General features: G+C 43.0%; 1 protein-coding gene across 1 annotated transcript in view; it reads right to left on the reverse strand.

Annotated features, from left to right (window-relative positions):
- Positions 1-1,460: 1,460 nt before the first annotated feature.
- Positions 1,461-20,476, reverse strand: part of NEIL3 (nei like DNA glycosylase 3) — a 38,781-nt gene continuing 19,765 nt past the window's right edge. The window contains exons 6-10 of the mRNA XM_066573506.1: positions 19,817-19,983; positions 18,581-18,744; positions 11,126-11,525; positions 3,819-3,993; positions 1,461-2,204 (exon numbers count right to left, since the gene is read on the reverse strand). Of these exons, the coding sequence (XP_066429603.1) occupies positions 2,046-2,204; positions 3,819-3,993; positions 11,126-11,525; positions 18,581-18,744; positions 19,817-19,983 (1,065 nt within the window). The 3' untranslated portion in view covers positions 1,461-2,045. The remainder of the gene's footprint in view (positions 2,205-3,818; positions 3,994-11,125; positions 11,526-18,580; positions 18,745-19,816; positions 19,984-20,476) is intronic.

Below are 20,476 nucleotides of genomic sequence, written 5' to 3' on the forward strand. Positions count from 1 at the left end.
ACAAACCCAATGCATGGGTTAAAAAACAAACAAACCGTTTAGTACTTACCCAAATCCCTGCTCTGCGGCGACTTCTTACTTACCTTACCAAGATGGCCGCCGGGATCTTCACCCACGATGCACCGCAGGTCTTCTCCCATGGTGCACCGTGGGCTCTGTGCGGTCCATTGCCGATTCCAGCCTCCTGATTGGCTGGAATCGGCACACGTGACGGGGCGGAGCTACGAGGACCAGCTCTCCGGCACGAGCGGCCCCATTCACCAGAGAGAAGACCGGACTGCGCAAGCGCGTCTAATCTGGCGATTAGACGCTGAAATTAGACGGCACCATGGAGACGAGGACGCTAGCAACGGAACAGGTGAGTGAATAACTTCTGTATGGCTCATAATTAATGCACGATGTACATTACAAAGTGCATTAATATGGCCATACAGAAGTGTATAACCCCACTTGCTTTCGCAGGACAACCCCTTTAAGGGTGGGTAGAGTAAGCCATACATGAATGCTTCTGCACCATTTACTGTAATGGAGTACTGGAGGTAGCAGAATTCAAGCACTCCACTCTCTCTGGCATACCTATTGAAGTGAACTGTGCAAAGGTTTGATTTCCTCTACCCAGACTTCTGGATGCACCAGGGCTGAAATATCTGCGTTGGTGTGTCGAATCCCACCGATCAGCAAGTTATTCCTCTATCCTGTTTGGGACACTTATTATAGGGCTCCAGACTGCAACCAAAAGTAGTGAACTAGATTTCAATCCTCATTTATGACCACTGCTGCTCTGCTGTATAGGCTTCATTTCATTCTTTTTTCCCTGGATTGTCCCTTCTTGATTTAGTGTTATATATCTCCTCCCCCCCCCCCACCCCCCCCCCCCCCCCCCACCCCCCACCAGCAGCACATACTGCAAGGCTGGCAACCAAAAAAACATCTGGCCTTTAATTTGGGGTTAGTGGCTAAAAGCACCTAAGTAATATATTCATTTTCAGGGGGGGTGGGGCTGGACTACTTTCAGCACCACTTGATGATGTTTACTGACACACTCTACAAAAGAGAAGTTAAGCTATCTGAAAGCACCCACAGCAGATACCAGTTATTTCCTCTTACATGGGACGTCCATCAGGCACCCAACAGTCATCCTAATGATCTTCACTCCTGTACTTTTACACAGAAAACAGTAATTGTTCAATGAATGGAACATGGCAGAGATCTCTTCCTCTGGCCACCCGCCTCCATTCAGAGCAAGCAGGCAGTCCTTCATAAACGACTTGCCCGTTTACACGAGCCAATCATTGTCCGACATTTATGCCTGCAGAAACTGAACGATAAGCGAACAAATTGTTGTTCGTTCACACTGAACAATCATTAACTTTTGCACGATCTAGCAAACTGAACGATATTCAGTATAAAAAGGGCCTTAAGTTATTGGAGAGCTACAAACACACACAGTACACACAACCTCATGTGTCATTGTTTATTTGGCATTTTACAATAAAGGCTTACCGTATTCAGTGATCCTATGTTACTATACCCATATACAATAAGTACCCATACGTGGTGACCAACTCCTGCAGAAAGTTGCTATAGAAAAAGGTCTGCTCAAGTAGTATACACATGCATGGCTTAGACAAAATATAGATTTTATTGGAGAGCAAACGTACGGATTATACTTAAGGGCAAAACATCAAAAAGGAAAACTGCTAATTACAAATGGTAGAAATAACACTTCAATGTACATTAAAATATGCTCCAAGGCACTGCGGCTCCTCAGACTGTTAGGTGCTATTCAGACCACCGGATGAGAGTTGCATCAGAAGTGTGGGTGAAACTCACAAATCGAGCAGCAAACAATTTATGGACCCAGCATGTGGCATGTGCTATTCTCATCCATGAAAATAGGACTGGCAGGCAGTGATTTTTTCACACAGACCATCAGTTCTTGTAAAAGAACATTTGTGCAAGCTGCCTGAGCGGCAGTCATGGGTCTGTGGTCTGTCCATGGAAGATACGAACAGTACATGGCCCAAATATACCGCGGGGCCCCCTTACTCTGTGGGTTTGGCCCATTCAAAGAAGCCACACTGCTTATCTTTGCCAATTGGGCACACATAAAACTGTTTGCCATTGTTCGGGCCAATCTTCAATACGGTCCTCATAATACATCTCTTGCCGTGGTTACAGAATGGAAAATGCAGATCAGCCCACTGAAACAAAACAAAAAAAAATAATTCTTTAAACACGTTGCAAAAAATATTTACATTACTGCACCAATAAAGAAAACAGCTACATTTCACACTCAGTTTGCAGGTGAGTACTTAATTTATCATTACACACCGATTATCATCTTCCTGTTCCAGTGGCACCTATAAAGGGGTAAGATAGGTTAGGCAGCAAGTAAATGGTCAGTTCGTATTGCTGTCTTGGATGCAAAAGTACTTTTTTTTTTTTTATTTAAAGTTTTAAAAAGTAAGTCACCACATTCTGACCCACAGAACTTTTTTTGCATTTTTCTTTTTTTGAAACTGTGGAGTTTGTTTTTTTTTGTTGGGAGAGTTGCAGTTTTTATTGGACTTTTTGGTCACTTTTTGGAGTGGTAAGGTGACAAAAAAAAAAAAAATTATCTTTAAAAAAATTATGTTAAGCTTGGGAAAGGATGGGTTTGAACTTTAATTTTTTTTTCTTTAGTCCTCATAGGGGACTTCAACTTGATGGAAGACACAGTACATGTGATTGCTTGTACAATATATTGCATTACTTTAGTATTACAGTATATTGTATGTTTTTACCAGCAACCTATTAAATCCATGCCACAGACAGGGCAGGCCTTAGGCTGTAATCCATGGCAAATCTGGAGGTCTTCATAAGACTCCAGGCTGTCATGGAAACCCATTGGCACACTGTGCGTATCAGCTGCCGGGAGCTGAATTTAGTCAAAGGACCACCCACTGTTCTCTGAATAAATTAATTTTGTGTTGCCTGTGGGGCTGACAGCTGAGACAATGTTATCAGCTGCAATCAGCTCTCTGAGGGTAGAGCACAGCATGCGGTCCTGCGCATCTGCTGAGCAACAGTTTTCAAACCGAAATGAAAACTGTCATTCGGCAGAAAACAAAGATGGGCACATACACGCAAGGATTATGGCTCAAAAGACGGCTTTTGAGTGATAATCGTGTCTAAATGGGCCTTTAGCTGCTGTGGTCAGCATTGACAGCAGCACATAAATAGCTGCACTTGCAGCTAGTTCCCAAGCTCCTTTCATACCTTCCCTTGCAACCAATGTGTATATCATAGGTTCTTAAAGGGGTTAAAATCAACCTCTTCTGATTTTAGGCACTCCTTATACTTCCCTAGAACAATTCTTCTAAAGATTTATCTGCGATTCAGCTTCTTATGGACTGTATCCCACTATAAAAGTGGAGGCAATATGGAGGTGCAGTAGGCTATTGGCACTGTATTATAGATTAGTACAGCTCAGATTTATTACGTGACTGTGTGCGAGAGGCCAAACAACCTTGGTTTTCCAGGACACAGGCAGGTCTTAAACCAGGAAATATTAGCTCAATCACACAGGTATTTAAGATTCCTTATATATTATTTTCTCCATAGAGTTCTGTACAGTAACTTGAAGATTCAGTTTATTACCGGTGCACTACATATATGTAAATGTGTAATAGCATGAGTCACAGATAAGGTTGCCTGCTGAATGTTAAATATGCTTGACTAGATCTATCATATTCACAGTTCTCCCCGCTTCACCACGTGAATATTTATGACTAAGTGCTGGGCACAGCTGAATCTAAAGACACAACTTTACTTACTTCAAAATAGTCACATCGTGCTTCCCGAGGTAGAGAACAACTATAAAACTGTCTTCCTTTGTTCTCTCCATCTTTTTTTACAACGTGAAGAACAGAGGGACGGTTATGCTTGCTGCAGACGGGGCTGTTTGCATTCAGTGGAGATGCGGCCCCTGTCATGTTAACACGAGTTGAGCTGCAAGAAAGGATGAGAACAGTAGTAAAATGAATAACTCCAGTACATACGGGAACATGAAGACAAAGTAATGGATTGAAATGTTACAACAAGGTTTACATCCTTCTCAGATTAATGTGATAGAAAATCCTAACCACACACTGGAATCAGCAGGAGTCTATTTTCTGGACCCTCCATCGATCAGCAGAAAGAATGGAGCACGGCTCCCCAGCGACTCTTTGGAGTATATATTCACACAGTGCAGATGTGATGTGGATTTTCCACCACAGGTTTGAGTGGGAACAATCTGCAGCATATTACAGTAGCAAAGTGGATGAGATTTACAGATCTCAGCTTCATGCTGTGAAAGAAAATCTGCGTAAGGCTGCCTGTCCACGGGCGGGTTTTCATTGCGTTCCCCGCGGCAATAATCTGGCCGCAGGGAACGCACTGAAAACTCTCCATAGTATGCTGCGATTTGCCGCGGTAAGCCAATCCGTCAGATAGGCTGACAGCGGGGATCCGTCTGCCGGCTCCTGCTCCCAGGTGGCGGCTCCCGCAGCGGAGATCCGCCGCAGGATACCGCAACGCCCGAGGACAGGCAGCCTAAATGGATATGTGATGTGGATTTGAAAGTCACACTGTTAATTTTATTCAGAGTTCAATGGCGGAAGCCAAAATCCTCAACCAATCCAAATTGCTACAAGTTGATTTCTGTGAAGTACTCAGGAATCCACAGCAAAATCTGCATTGTAAAACAAACAAAAAAAAAAAACAAACATTAACTCTTCTGCATCTTCTATGAAGCGTATTTTTTGCATTTTGGCCACCGGTGGTGATGTGTCATATAGACATGTCCAATGGTGACATGGGTTGAGACATTGTCACTGAAGGCCAGGGCAGACAGACAAGGAAGCAGGTAAGACTTTTCGACTGAAGATGATATCTGCACCATGCAAACATACTTTACTATATTACCCAACAGCAATGCTCTCCTCTGTGCAGTGGGCAGGTGTTATAAGTCAAGAGCGGTATGAAGTCCTTTACTTTTTCCATCGGTGTCCATCACTGGCATCTCTAACCCTGTACAGCAGTGTGTGATCTTAGAGGTGCAATATGAATTTTTCCTTATGTTATATCATACCTCTTACCTTATGAGAAAAGATACAGCATGTGCTCTCTGATTGGCTATTGTTGGAAACATTTCATTTTGCAAAAGTCTCCGAACTCTTTTGTATTATCAACTCAACTGGTAACGCTCATCGATGAAGATCACATGGCTGTATGGTTGAATTAGCTATTTGTGTGGCTGAAGTAGCAGATCTCATTAATTGATGGGGAAACATACTTTTGATCATATTGGTCTTTGCAGACCACCAGCATAGACCATCCAACAACACATTTTCTTTTCATAGACTCACAAGGGGGGGGGGGCGCATGGATGAACTTAGATTATACATTAAAACAAACACTCTCCAATAGTTGTCAGAATCTTTAAGTCATCCCTGTTTGTATGTGAAAGAAGATCATTTGTGAAGTCAAAATTTTACAGAAACAGTACCATTCCTGCCCATGGGATGTATCTGGTATTGCGGTGTAGCGTCACAGACTCCAACAATGATGAGCTGCAATAACAGACACTGCCTATGGAGAAGAATGCTGCTGTTCCAGAAGTTGCAATGACACCCGCATAGATAAGTTTATGCTTTGAAGACTGCTTTGTGCGTTTCCCCATGCAACCTGAGGCTAGAGATCGGCAGCAGCGATTCTCTATCTTGGCATGTGACCACGCTACCCAGGAGGAAGGAAGGATCAGAGCGAAACAATATAGAATATATATTGTTTTATTCTGCTACTCCAGTCTGTGCAGAGAAATGCGCAGAGCTTCAGCCTCACAGCACCACAAGTAGAAATCCAGCACCACAACTAGAATTGGAGTCAAGTCAGCTTTATTTTTTAAATATTAAAGGGGTTGTCCCGCGCCGAAACGGGGTTTTTTTTTTTCAATAGCCCCCCCCGTTCGGCGCGAGACAAACCCGATGCAGGGGTAAAAAAAAACCGATAGTACTTACCCGAATCCCCGCGCTCCGGTGACTTCTTACTTACCTTGCGAAGATGGCCGCCGGGATCTTCACCCTCGGTGGACCGCAGGTCTTCTGTGCGGTCCATTGCCGATTCCAGCCTCCTGATTGGCTGGAATCGGCACACGTGACGGGGCGGAGCTACGAGGAGCCGCTCTCCGGCACGAGCGGCCCCATTCAGAAGAAAGAAGACCGGACTGCGCAAGCGCGTCTAATCGGGCGATTAGACGCTGAAAATTAGACGGCACCATGGAGACGAGGACGCTAGCAACGGAACAGGTAAGTGAATAACTTCTGTATGGCTCATAATTAATGCACAATGTACATTACAAAGTGCATTAATATGGCCATACAGAAGTGTATAACCCCACTTTGTTTCGCGGGACAACCCCTTTAACCCTTTAGTCCTTAAGGTACAAAACAGCCTGGTTCTTAAGACACTTTTTTGGGATTTTACCCATGTGATGGTTTAAACTGCCCTATTTTTTTCCTTCAGCCACCAAAATTATTTTTGCTGCATTTTTTTCCATGCCATACGGCTAATTTTTAATATGTTTTTTACTGACTTTTTTTCAATTTTATTGGAAGTTAGTTTTTTTAAAAGTAGATTTACGCTACAAGTATGGGAATTGGTTTGTCTTGGACGTTTTGATATACATGTATGGTTTTGGATTACAGGGCGCATACGGCAACTGTTTTGGTTGGCGTCTGCTTTCGGTTATTTTCTTTATGTATATATTTTTACTTTATTCTGGAATTTTGTTTTACTTAGTAAAAGAAAAAAAAATAATTGCATAAAAAATGTTCCCATGACATCCTCTAAAACCTCTGGCGGGCAGTCACGTTTTTTTTTTAATTTGATGTATTTTTTCACTGTAGCTGGGGCATGCATAGGAGCAAGCATCCCCTGTAATGACAATAGTCACTGGCAGAGCTGATCAGGGTCTGCTAGGAACCTGTAGCTCTGCTATGCCAGGGAATCCCAGTGGTCACGTGACTGCCGACGTGCATAGTGGAAGAAACATTTCCACTTTCACTCTTTAGTACATCGTACTCATTGAGCGCTGTGTACTAAAAAGGTTAAAAAACACTCCTCCCTCCTCCTTGGGGGTTATCAGCTGTGACTAACCCTAAGGAAGCCCGCTTCTGATCGGACCAGGTTCCTCCCGCTGCTCTCTGGAGCTCCAACGCATTTCTTGCAGTCCTCGGACGCCTACAGTAAATAACTTCTCTGAGGTGGTATTTATGAATCCCGTAACCAGGATGTAATGGCTCCGATTGGTTCTTTGAGCGCTGCTCAGGCAATGTGATCTCTGTGATTGGTTCATCGAGCACTGCATTGATAGGCTGTGATTGGTTTTACGACCATTGCTCAGCCAATCAATGCAGTGCTCGATGAACTAATGCGATGTCTGATTGGCTGAGCAACGGTCGTAAAACCAATCACAGCCTTCGTGTTGTGGAGGTGGGATTTATCAATTGGCCAGTCAATACCATGGCTCAGCCAATTAAAAAATCCCGCCTCCACAACGCGATGGCTGTGATTGGTTCTTCGGCTTACAGAAGATCACTTCCTGGTTATAGGATTTATAAATCCCGCCTCCAGGAAACAATAGCTCTGATTTGGCTGAGCAGCGCTCGAGAACCATCAGAGCTATTGCTTCCTGGAGGCAGGATTTATGAATCCTATAACCAGAAAGTAATCTTCTGTAGGTGGCCAAGGACTGCAAGAAGTGCGTCGGAGCTCTGAAGAGCAGTGGGGAGGAACCTGGTCCGAGTCTGCTAAGTATAATAAGACAGGGTCTTATCTTCAGGGAAACCAGGTAGTGCATATATAACAAACAAAACTTGATCTATCGTGATGGGACTATGCTTGTTTTCCAGAACTGCTGCAAACAGGATTCGTCAGAAGCCCAATACGTCAAGTACAGGAGTAGTTTATTTATTTTTTTATTAATTTTGGCCGCAAAAGCACACAACAGTTTAAATATGTAGCTGCAGATAGTGTCTGTGGCGTGAATAAATGATACCTGTGCACAGAGTATTTGCAATGATGGAAAAGTAAATCAATTTCTTGGGTTCTGTGACAAGAAAAATAAAGTGACATTTTTAGAAGGCAATTACAGAGTCACAAAGTTCTGATGCCACAGAAGGAGATGTGAGCACAGAGTTAACAAGGATCAGGGTAGGTGAAAGAATTAATGCTTAAAAGGTTTTTTGTTGTTTTTGAAAAGTGTTTTCTCAACCTAAAGAAAAAGAGATGGAGAAAAAAAAAAAAAAAAAAAGAAAAAGCACCTTGATTATGTTGGCATTTGTTCGTTTTCCCAAGAAAACTGGGATGTTATTCCTTAACTCAGACATAAGAATCAGTCCCACTGCAATTCTGATTGATCAAACTTAGATTGACAATTCTATGGTGATCTAAGCAGAGTTCAGAGACACGGGGTGTTTGAGCCATATGATGAATGTTAACATTAGATCATGTTAGGGCTATCTGAAGCTAGCATTACAATGATTTTGGATGAGGAATCAAAAAGTCCAGCATTTTTGAAGCGTTCCAAGTACAAAAGGTACTGGTGCGTATGGTGAGGTGGGGGAAATCTGGCAGTCACCTGCTTACTGCACTGCCTGTTGCTTAGTACTCGTGCAAACCTATTTAATAGGGAGTTTTCCATGCAAACTATTGATTGGCTAGGCCCCACAGTTCAGGACCCCGGCCGTTCAACTGTTCGGCACCCATTGTCAGAGCTGCCAATGACAATGGTCAGAGCGGAAGCAGTTGGCTCAGACATCTGTTTAGTGGCCAATGCTGGTAATTGCAGACACAGGCATCGTTCATTTTAATGAGGGCTACATCTGCAATTACTAGTGCTGGCCACTACATAGGAGTTGGAGCCAATTGCTTTTGCTCCAACCCGTGTATTGCGGAGCGGACAAGTAGGAGGCCGATCAGTTGATTGGCTGAAGTTCGAAGCAGCAGATCCCAGCCAATTAACAATTGATGGCCTATCCTGAGGATAGGTAATCAATAGTATTTGCATGGAAAATCCCTTTAAGCCACTAACTTATTAACATTCTACATAGGAAAGTAATTGTCTAAGCTCATCTTCATCCATTGAAAGCAAAATTTGTACAAAACTGAAGCGTAAAAAAGGTTGAATGTAGGATGGCTGTAGCTACGTAATTTGTGACCTGTAGTAGTTCACGTAAATTAAGATAACGGCCCAGTTACATGTAAAACAAGTTTTGACGTAGAAATCAGTCAACTTTTAAAATGTTAGGCATATAACAGATATTTTCACCCTTACTACCTTCATGGGTAATGTTGAAAGAACCAAAACAGTTGAACCTTGTTTCGGGTCAAACTTTGCAAAGGGTTCAGTTCGGCAAGATCTGAACCTTTGGTGGTTTGTCTCAGCTGAACTCACTAAAAGAAGAAGGAAAAAAAGAACAAAGAGAAAAAAAAAAAAATGTTCTCTCCTTCAGTCTTCCTTAAAAAGGGGTTTTCCAGGCAGCAACGGCTGTCCGTGTCAGGCTGCGCCTACAATTAAGAGTGCCAGTCACTAAACAGTGGTCGGAGCAGAGACTTCCACTCTGACCCCAATGTAGGCTGGCACTGATAGCCACCTGAGGAACCAAAAAAAACCTTAAACTTTGCCTTAAAGGGGTTGTCCCGCGCCAAAACGTTTTTTTTTTTTTTTCAACCCCCCCCCCCCTCGTTCGGCGCGAGACAACCCCGATGCAGGGGTTAAAAAAAGAACACCGCACAGCGCTTACCTGAATCCCCGCGCTCCGGTGACTTCTTACTTACCGGTTGAAGATGGCCGCCGGGATCTTCTCCCTCCGTGGACCGCAGCTCTTCTGTGCGGTCCATTGCCGATTCCAGCCTCCTGATTGGCTGGAATCGGCACGTGACGGGGCGGAGCTACACGGAGCCCCATTGAGAAGATAAGACGACCCGGACTGCGCAAGCGCGTCTAATTTGGCCATTAGACGGCGAAAATTAGACGGCAACCATGGAGACGAGGAGGTAAGTGAATAACTTTTGATAACTTCTGTATGGCTCATAATTAATGCACAATGTACATTACAAAGTGCATTAATATGGCCATACAGAAGTGTATAGACCCACTTGCTTTCGCGGGACAACCCCTTTAAAACAGCCTGAAAATACTTACCAAAAAAACAAAAACAAAACAAAAAACTCTTGGATGACTAAAAGTATCATACTAGGCCTTTATGCAGCTTTTACATGGCCGATAAAATTGTGCGACATTTGGATGGTGCAAGACACAAATATGAACACCAGTCTTTTGAAGAGGGTCAGACACACAAGCAATTTTTTTCCCGCATCGGGGTACAGGAAAAAAAGTTTGCGGTAGGTCCTATCTTTGGGCGTTCCCTCAGAACGCCTCGCCAAATTGTTTTCAATGGGGCAGGTAAAAATATCGCACAGCGTCCAGAGTGCACACAAGTGCAACGCGATATTTCCCATTGGAAACAAATGCTGATCTTCCCGCACGCTAAAAGCCATGCCGGAGGATTGCTGCTTACCTGAGGTGATGCAAGGCGTTCTTGACACAAACTTCTTGAATTCATGGGGAAATTGCATCGATATCGCACTCACTTATGTGAAGTTAGCCTTTACACAGTGTTATTCACCAGCTTTTGGGGTACTGGTGAAATTCAGCCAAAACCAAACTTTTGCTGAAATTCGGCAAACTGACCAAACCAAATTTTTTAAAAAGTTTCATCACCAATTATAGGGAATACAAGTATATACTAACTTACACATAGAGGTCACAGATCCTCTTTAGGGCCATGGTTCATCTAGTGGTTCTAATTCAAAAGAATAGTAAGATTATGTGGGCGGTGATTAGCACTCACACATCTGTGGTCATGTATGATGCAGTAAATCATGGAGGGCAGGAGGGTGGGGGGTGCAATCTTTCTGTGCTTCTTGGCAATGATCCTACTGAAAGACATTGCAGTCAATCTCTCCCTAGCCCGAAATGGCTGATAACAGTAAACAATAAATTGTCGCACAAGGTCGGTTAAAGTAAGAGCATTACCTGACAGAGGAGTTTGTAGTGCTTCTGTAATTTGGTGTTGCGTGTTCAGTTTTCTGCTTCTTGTGCTGTGGAGTGAATGGACAATTGTCTGCATGGTTTGTGCCATTCGTAGTATTCAGGAAAGCTCTCCTCTCTTCATTTTCACTGCTTCTTCTCTTACTGGATACCGTGTGCTTGTTGCTGGCACTAATGGAAATACCTGCTGGAGACATAAGTTCAGCTTGTTCTTCTTTATACAAATTACTTTTTGTACTGAAATCACTGAGTACCAGAGTTGTGAATCCAAAAGTGGTCTTTCTATTAATCTTCACTTCAGACAGCGGTTTTCCAAAATTGTTACACGGATACTTAATCAAGTCTGAGTCATAGGCAGCATCTTCATTGGCTCTATTTGTTGGAACTTCAAAGGAAAAAAAAACATCGAAAAATCATGAAAATGTGGTATATACATGCATGCCACAAATAAGAGTTTTATCTTGGTCCATAGCAGCTGCTTTTTTACCAATTAATAAGAGGCAATATTACTAGTAACATATTTTCCGTTTTATTCAGAATTTATAACTTGGCATTGTATTCAGGAATATCAGATTACCATAATTTCTTAACTTCCTCAAAGTATCCACCAATATCAAGATTAACGAGTTACTAATCAAATTCTTTGCATCCATGAAAGGCCTTCCTTTCTCCCGACTCAGAGAGGTGGTTTACTCTAGAGAGGTTTGACTCAAATCCCCACTTTAAACATCACACTAAAAATTCTGTAATGATTGTATCAACCATTTCATTATCATGCAATGCATCTAAAAAGTCTTCAGACCCTTTCACTTTTTTTTTTTTATTTAAAAAAAAAAATTTGTTGTAGCTATGTTCAAATAAAAAAGTGCAATTTTTCTCCCATCAAACTGCACTCAATTCTCCATAATGACAAAGTGAAAATAAAAAGCTAGAAATCAGGTTTTTTTTTAAATTTATTAAAAAAAACATTTTGCATGGACCCAAGTAGTGAGTCTTTGGTATGACACTCAAAATTTAGCTCTGGGGACCTTCAATTTCTCTTGATCATCATGGGGATGTTTCTACACCTTAATTGGAGTCACCTATGGTTAAAAGACACTCCTGTCTATATAAGGTCTCACAACTCACAATGCATATCAGAGCCAAAACCAGGCCATGAGGAGAAAAGAACTGCCGGTAGAGCTCAGGATTGCGTAGAGGCACAGATCTGGAGAAGGCTAAAAAAAAAATTCTGCAGCACTGAAAGTTCCCAGGAGCACAGTGGCCTCCATATTGTTAAATGGAAGAAATTCAGAGCCACCAGGACTCTTGGTAGAGCTGGCCAACTCACCAAACTAAGTAATCGGGGGAGAAGGGCTTTGCTAAGAGAAGTTACCAAGAACCCAAATGGTCACTCTGGCTGAGCTCCAAAGACCCTATGTGCAGATGGGTGAAACTTCCAGAAGGTCAATGATCACTGCAGCACTCCACCAATCTGGCCTTTATGGCAGAATGGTCTGAGAGAAGCCTCTCCTCAGTAAAAGACACATGAAAGCCCACCTGCAGTTTGCCAAACAAAAAAAGCCCACCACCTAAAGGAATCTCAGACTGAGAAGTAAGATTCTCTGGTCTCAGCATTTTGTGTGGCAGTGATTTTCAGTGGCTGGGACACGAATAGTGGTCGGGGGTTGATGAAAAGTGGAATGGAGCAAAGTACAGAGATATTCTCAATGAAGACCTGATCCAGAGAGCAATGGACCTCAGAGCACGTAGAAGATTCACCCTGCAACCAGACAATGCCCCTAAGCACACAGGCAAAACAAGTGTGGCTTAGGGATAACTCTGTGAACGTCTTTGAGTAACCCAACCAGAACCAACATCTAACCTGTGACGTCACTGAATCTTTTGGCCTGGTGACATCCCGTAAACCTGTCAAGTCGACTTCCAACAGCAAGTTTACAGGACATCACTGATAACATTCTGTTGCAGGGCTACCATTGGCTACAGCGGTATGGATAAACCACCCACATCACCACTGCATAACCATAAATAAGCCAGCAGTGGGAGAGCAATAGGTGACTATATCTTTTTTACATATACATTTAATTCCCCCCACTGTCACTAATTTTATATTGGAAACCCCCCCTTTAAAAAAGGCTTCTCATTAGAGACATCCACTTTTAAAATGTAGGTGCTGCTTCTGCAATTCCAGAAAAAAAGCTAATCGATCTTGCCTGAAAAAACAGAAGCATTACACGGCAGCCATTCAGATGAATTACATAGACGACTAATCAAGGATGGAGCAGCTTGTACAAAGAAATGGTACATTGTGGCTCATGAGGGAAGCCCCTCCACGCATGTACCCCTGCTTTGATCTTTATACATCTAAGAGGAATATAAGCTATACCCCCTAAAATAAGCCCTAGCGGCAGAAAAAAAAATTGCTTACATCACCTAAGCAGCGCTGTCAGCTCCTTCATGGCTTCTCCACGGTCCCCAGCACTGTTCATCAACTCTTCTGGCAGGGGATTGGAAAATCCGTCTCCAGGAAGCACTGCCTCCGATTGGCTGAGCGCTGTGTTGCTCAGCCAATCAGAGCCAGTACACGATGAACCAATCACAACCATTCAATGGCTGTGATTGAGTCATCAAGCGTTGTCTGATTGGCTGAGGGCTGCGGCCCTCAGCCAATAGCTTCCTGGAGACAAGGATTTTCCAATCCCTGGCCAGAAGAAATGATGAACAGTGCTGGGGACCGTGGAAAAGACGCAAAGGAGCTGACAGCGCTGCTTACACCATAGTAGACAGAGCCCCATGAATGTCTGCTGTCTCTTGTTTTTCTTTCCTCTTGCAGATGAGTTTAACTGTGCAACATGGGTAAAAAAAGTAATCTTTTACCCCTAGAAAAAAGGTCAACGTCCCAGAAATGGATTCTCCAGTTTTAAATTTAAGTTCTTTAAGTCTGTTTAACCCCTTAACAACTGCCCCATCGGGAAACTACGTCCTTAGTAAGTGGGTTTTAATCCTAGAGGACATAGTTTTATGCATACTCTTTGGATTAATGCCCATTTGCCTGAGGACGTGACAGCTCCATGCTGTCGGTGCCCGCAGGTAGCCGACAGCATGGAGCTGTCATCCCAGGATGCGGGCAGTCCCCCCCGGCATTGCGATCGGCGCTATCGAATGCATATCGCCAATCGCAAAAAAGTAAATAAAACAGTGAAAAAGGTTAGATATTCAGCTGCCCTGATGGATCGGATCCATCAGGGCAGCTGAAAATACTCACTCGCCTTCTCCCCGCTGCAGATCTGGTCCTCCTGGACCCGCCGCCGGCCTTCTGTGCATGCGCGCCAGACAATGACGTCACGCGCACGCGCAGAAGCCCGGGAGCCCCCGGCAAATTTAAAAACTCCTGGCTCCCAGCTCCTGAAGGTAACCGGGAACCAGGAGGTGTTACCGGGGACCGCTGTGAGCGGTCCCCCGGCACGCGATCACCGCTATCCATTGGATAGCGGCGATCGCGAAAAAGTTAAAAAAAAGTAAAGTTTTACCTCCCCTCATGGATCGGATCCATGAGGGGAGGTGAAAATACTCACCTCGGGTCCTCTGCGATGTCCCAATGTCCCGGGACCCGACGTGCCGTCTGCGCATGCGCGCCCGATGATTGACATCGGGCGTGTGCACAGAGGGGCTCGAGCCCCGGGAAATTTAAAATCCCTCTGCTCCAGGTTGCCATGTGTAGCCAGGAGCAGAGAGATGTCACCAGGGACATGATCACTGTCATCCAATGGATGACAGTGATCATGTAAAGTAAAAAAAAAAAAAAAAGTTTAAAAAAAGTTTTAAAAAGTAAAAAAAAGCTTGCATTTTATCTCCCCACACGGATCATATCTGTGAGGGAGGATGAAATGACGTACCTAAGGCCCACGGATTTAGCCGCGGACCTTACCCCAGCTTCTGCGCACACCGCCGCCGCCACAATGGCAGGCGCATGCGCAAAAGCTGTGATAATTTAAAATCTCCCTGGTCCTGGCTACAAAACTTAGCCGAGAGCCTGGAGATTTCAGGGAGGGCCACGGTGAGCGGTTCCTGATCACGTGTTCGCCGTTATCCAATGGATAATGGCGATCACGTAAAAGTAAAAAAAAAAAAAAAAAAGGTGAAGGTTCATCTCCCCTCACCGATGCGATTGGTGAGAGGAGATGAAACTTTTTACCGGAGGCCTCCGTATTTGCACCCCAACGCGATCTTCCTCCGTGAACTTTCCCGGATTCTGCACATGCGACCGCCGGCAAAACACCAGACACATGCGCAGGAGTCGGGGAGCCCAGGAAAATTTAAATCTCCTTGCTCCCAGGCGACCAATGGTCGCCGAGAGCCTGGAGCAGTGACGGGTGGCCTCGTTGAGCGGTCCCCAGTCACGTGATAAAAAGTTAGCGATCTACCTTAGGCCGGTCTCACATGACCGGATAGGAATTACGGATTCGGCATGCGTCTGATCCGCGGTAATATGCAGATCAATCGCATTGGATTACACAATTCCGCTCACATTAGCGGGTCGGAATTGTGTAATCCACTCGCAGAAAAGAGAACGCAGCATGTTCCATTTTACCGCGGATATCCGCAACATAGAGCCCATTGTGCTCCATGGTCACGAATATACCCGCAGCCCATACGCAACTACCTTGTATACGGGCTGCGGGTACCCGTGTCAATCGCTAAGCGACGGTGCGGGAAATGCAAAAAAAAAAAAAGTACTGCGCATGACCGCCTGAGTGAGTAGGCAGTTATGCGCAGTACATTACACGGCCGTACGCAGGGTCACGGCCGGCTCACAGCTGGGATCCACTGCGGGCCTCCACAAGCGGATTCCACCTACGGCCGTGTGAGCCCGGCGTTATTCAGACCGCTACCTGTAATACGTAATTTACAAGAAGCCCTGGGAACGCTTGCCTTCATGCAGTTCCAGGAGCACCTTGTTGAGCGCCTTCTGTGTGAGACCGCCGCACCTCATCAAGCTTACGGAGACTCACGGAACCCCACTTTTTACACCCCATACCCGCCACTGAGGTCAAGAAATGACCCCCAAAAAGCATGAGGAGGGGGGATACCGGTTTTATTGCCCCATGTACCCATCCCAACCAGCCTCCGTAATTAGAATTAGAATTGGAAATACTACACAGTTCACATTATTACTTTTATCTAAGATTTAGGAAACGCCGAAAAGGGCGCGGAGGGCTAGGGGGTGTGTGTGTGGGGGAAGGGGGATATTTTTTTAAGGTGTCAATTTTTATTCCATACAAGTGGGCAATGGGGCCTGTAATTTATTCAGCTGTGCCCTGCAATCCAATGGGTGTTCCCTCCATTATGGGCCTAGCCATGTGTCCTGTAAGTAGATTAGGGCCACAATGGGTATGTTTTTGAACACGGGACAAACAGGGGTATCCATTTTGGGGTGAAAGTCTTCATTCCTATGTACACTGTACAAAAAAAAACAGTTTTTAAATTGACGAAATTGCCAAAAAAATGAAAATCGTAATTTTTTCCTTCTGCTTTACTTAGATTTATTCAAATACTGTGGGGTCAAAATACGCAGTACACCCCTAGATGAATTCGTTAAGGGGTCTAGTTTTTAAAATGGGGTCATTTGTGGGGGCTCTATCGTTTTGGCCGCTCAATGGCTCTATAAGTGGGCGATGGGGCCTGGAATTTATTCCGTTGTACCTTGAAATCCAACAAGCGCTCCTTCTATTATAGGCCTAGCCATGTGTCCTTTAAGTAGATTAGGGCCACAAGGGTTATGGTTCTGAACACGGGACAAACAGGGGTATCCATTTTGGGGTGAAAGTCTTCATTTAAACATGTGCTGTACAAAAAAAAAACAGTTTTTAAATTGATACAACTGCCAAAAAAATGAATTGTAATTATTTTCCTACTGCTTTGCTTAGATTTATTCCAAAATTGTAGGGTAAAAATACACAGTACACGGCTAGATAAATTCGTTAGGGGGTCTAGTTTTCAAAATAGAGTCATTTGTTGGGGTTCTCTGTCGTTTTGGCAGCTCAAGGGCTCTACAAGTGGGCAATGGGGCCTAAATCACCTTCATGCTAAATTTCTGTTCTGAAAGCCACCGACTACTCCTTTCATTTTGGGCCCCGTTGTGCATCCAGACAAAAGATTAGGGCCACAATAGGTATGTCTCTGAACACGGGACAAACAGGGGTATCTATTTTGGGGTGCAAGTCTTCATTCATGTGTGTGCTGTACAAAAAAAAAAAAAAAAAAAAGCAGTTTTTAAAATGACAGAATTGTCAAAAAAATGAAAAATCACTTTTTTACTTTTGCTTTGCCTGAATTTATTCAAAAACTGTGGGGTCAAAATGGGCAGTACACCCCTAGATAAATTGGTTAAGGGGTTTAGTTTTCAAAATGGGGTCATTTGTGGGGGTTCTCTTTGGTTTTGGCCGCTCAAGAGCTCTACAAAGGTGCTATGGGGCCTAAAACGCCTTCAAGCCAAATTTATGTTCTGAAAGACACCGACTACTCCTTTCATTTTGGGCCCCATTGTGCATCCAGACATAAGATTAGGGCAACAATGGGTATGTTTCTGAACACGGGAGAAACGGGGGTATCCATTTTGGGATGTAAATCCTCATTTTCATGGGCACTATAGGAAAAAAAATATGTCTTTAAAATGACATTTACAAAAATATGAAATTTTATTTTTTTTCTCCTCTAAATTTAATTAATTCCTGAAAAAAAAACTGTGGGGTCAAAATACTCATGACACCCCTCAGTGGATACATTAAGGGGTGTAGTTTTTAAAATGGGGTCATTTGGGGGGGTATTATTCTGACACTAATGAGCCTTTGCAAACTTGGCTTGGTGCAGGAAAACAAAGTGTTCCTCAAAATGCTGAGAAGTAATGTTAAATTTGTACGTCATCTAAATGGTTAAAAAAACAAACGTTTTTCAAATGTGCATTCAGAATAAAGTAAACAGATGGAAATATATATCTTATAAAAAAAATTTAGACAGTATGTTTGGACATATTTGAGATATTACAGTTGAAAATGTGAAAAAAAGACAATTTTTTCTAAATTTTCCCAATTTTGGCGCTTTTAATAAATATACACAAATTATATCGGTTTCTTTTTACAACCAAAATGAAGTACAACATGTGGCGAAAAAACAATGTCAGAATCACTTGGATATGTAAAGCCTTTACGGAGTTATACTACGTTGAACGACGCATGTCAGATTTCCAAAATTTGTCTCCGTTACTAAGGCGCAAACAGGCTTCGTCACTAAGGGGTTAATTTAAAAAACACTTCAAAATTATTAACTTTGAGGTATTTGTAATTCTGAAAAATACAGCAGATGCAAACACAAACTTTCCCTCAATGTTCACAAGGTACAAAGTACAAATCAGTCTTCTGTATACAATACGATTACAAATACCTTCCTCTCTAGGAGTGAGGCATGCATCACACTTCTTGTCCGAAGGCTTATTAATGAGAGTGCAGACTTCACAAGCCCAATGTTGTTCTTCATGCTTGGCCACATGATCTTGTGAGTCTTGTTTACACGCCCATCCAAGAATACTATTTCTTCTTGGCAATGTACTTTCCGGGAAAAAAAACAAAAAAAAAACGACAATATTAGGAATTACAAAAAAAAAAAAAAAAAAAAAAAGGAAAAAAAAACTATGGGCGCATTTATTAAGACTGGCATTTTGTACACCAGTCTTAAGCCCGCTTGATTGGCGTAGAATGCATGACGTTTATTAAGAGGTACACACCTTTATAAATTTGGTGCATCTTTAGTTGTCGGTGCACCAGAAATTGAAATCTATGCTTTCTATGGGCAGGCGTAAATTTATGCTATAAACTTCAAAAATGTAGTCTGAAGATGGATGTCTCTTTTGTTTGGAGAAGATTCTGTTTTGCCTAATATCTTTGGTCATGTTGCAAAGCTTGAAGTGTCGTATATTACATTTATGCTAATGAAACTACTGTATCCTCAATAGGGGTCTCTCTTTTTCCAAAGAGAGAGCTCATATGCATACCCTTTTCCCAGGGAGCATTGCATGGCCTCTAAGACTCCCTACGCCGGCTATGGCAGCCTCCACAAGACAAAATAGTACCCAAAAAGACCTGCATTGTGAAATTACTAATTTTTGCACTAAGTGTATTTAGTAATGCAGCTTTTTAGTTCCAATCTAAATTTGCACACAATTAAAGTTCAAAGTTAAAATAAATCCTTTTAATGGCTAAATAAACATATTCCAAAAGCAAGCCTTTGAAACAGAGCAAACCAATTTTAATTTCATGGGTCTAAAATTTCAATTAGAAGGAGTTTGAGTATATTGTCTTTTACCCAGGCAGCCTGATTACTATTTACGCCAGTGGTAAAAATTACAGATGTGTATATACGTAATTTTGTGTATATACGCAATTTCCCAATAGCACTTATCACAGGCTTGTATGAAGATGACGAAACAATGACATAAGAATTTATTGTTCCAGTCATGAATATTGTTTTTAGATTCAGTTTTGAATCATGACAAGTAAAGTAAAACATTTTTTGGAAAAAACTAGTTTCAGCCCATTTCTTAGCCAATCACATCAATTCAACTGCAACCTTCCTCCAATTGATCGCTCCAACATGCAGTTAAAGCCAAGGTTTGTTCTGTACCTTACATCAACCTGTTGAGGTTTATCCCTTTGGCAGTTTGAGCAAAAGTAGGTCATTCTGTTATTTTCTCCCAGACGACACACTGTGATTTTTGTAGCACATTGGCCGCAGCCAGGTTTTTTGTACACTTTGTAATGTTTGTAGAGCGCCGAGCCAGTCTTCCGACACTGCAAACACAAGACACATTTTTCATGAATAAAAGGCCCATAAACAGGGGAGAGCATTTACCCATGTCATACTATGCAGTGCAAAATTCACATCGAAAGGACACCTATATGTGCGTGTAAGCTTGCGTATGTACTGCGTATTTTATGCGTGCAAGAAAGAACGCAAGCAGGTAATGATGTCAGAAGTTGCCCAATCCCTTGGAAATGCCCTTCTAGCCCTCATATGATCGCACTGGCACATTGTTTTGCAAGTTCCTGTGTGGGTGAGAGTGTGCCGAGAACAGTTTCTTCACTAGAAGATGAGGTTTTCTTGGCTTGGCTTTTTTTTCCCCCCCCTCTTGCACCGCCACGTCCAGTGCAGCAGAACAATGACTTTGCCCATAGCAAAAAGTAGCCATTGTATTATTATGGCCTCCAAAATTCACAGACAACAGCTTAAATAGTTGGGTGGTCCCTAGAGGGCGTCATGCATAGTTTGCCGACAACTTCCTGG

This window comes from Eleutherodactylus coqui, chromosome 7 (assembly GCF_035609145.1).
Source record: "Eleutherodactylus coqui strain aEleCoq1 chromosome 7, aEleCoq1.hap1, whole genome shotgun sequence".
In the NCBI taxonomy this organism is placed as follows: Eukaryota; Metazoa; Chordata; class Amphibia; order Anura; family Eleutherodactylidae; genus Eleutherodactylus; species Eleutherodactylus coqui.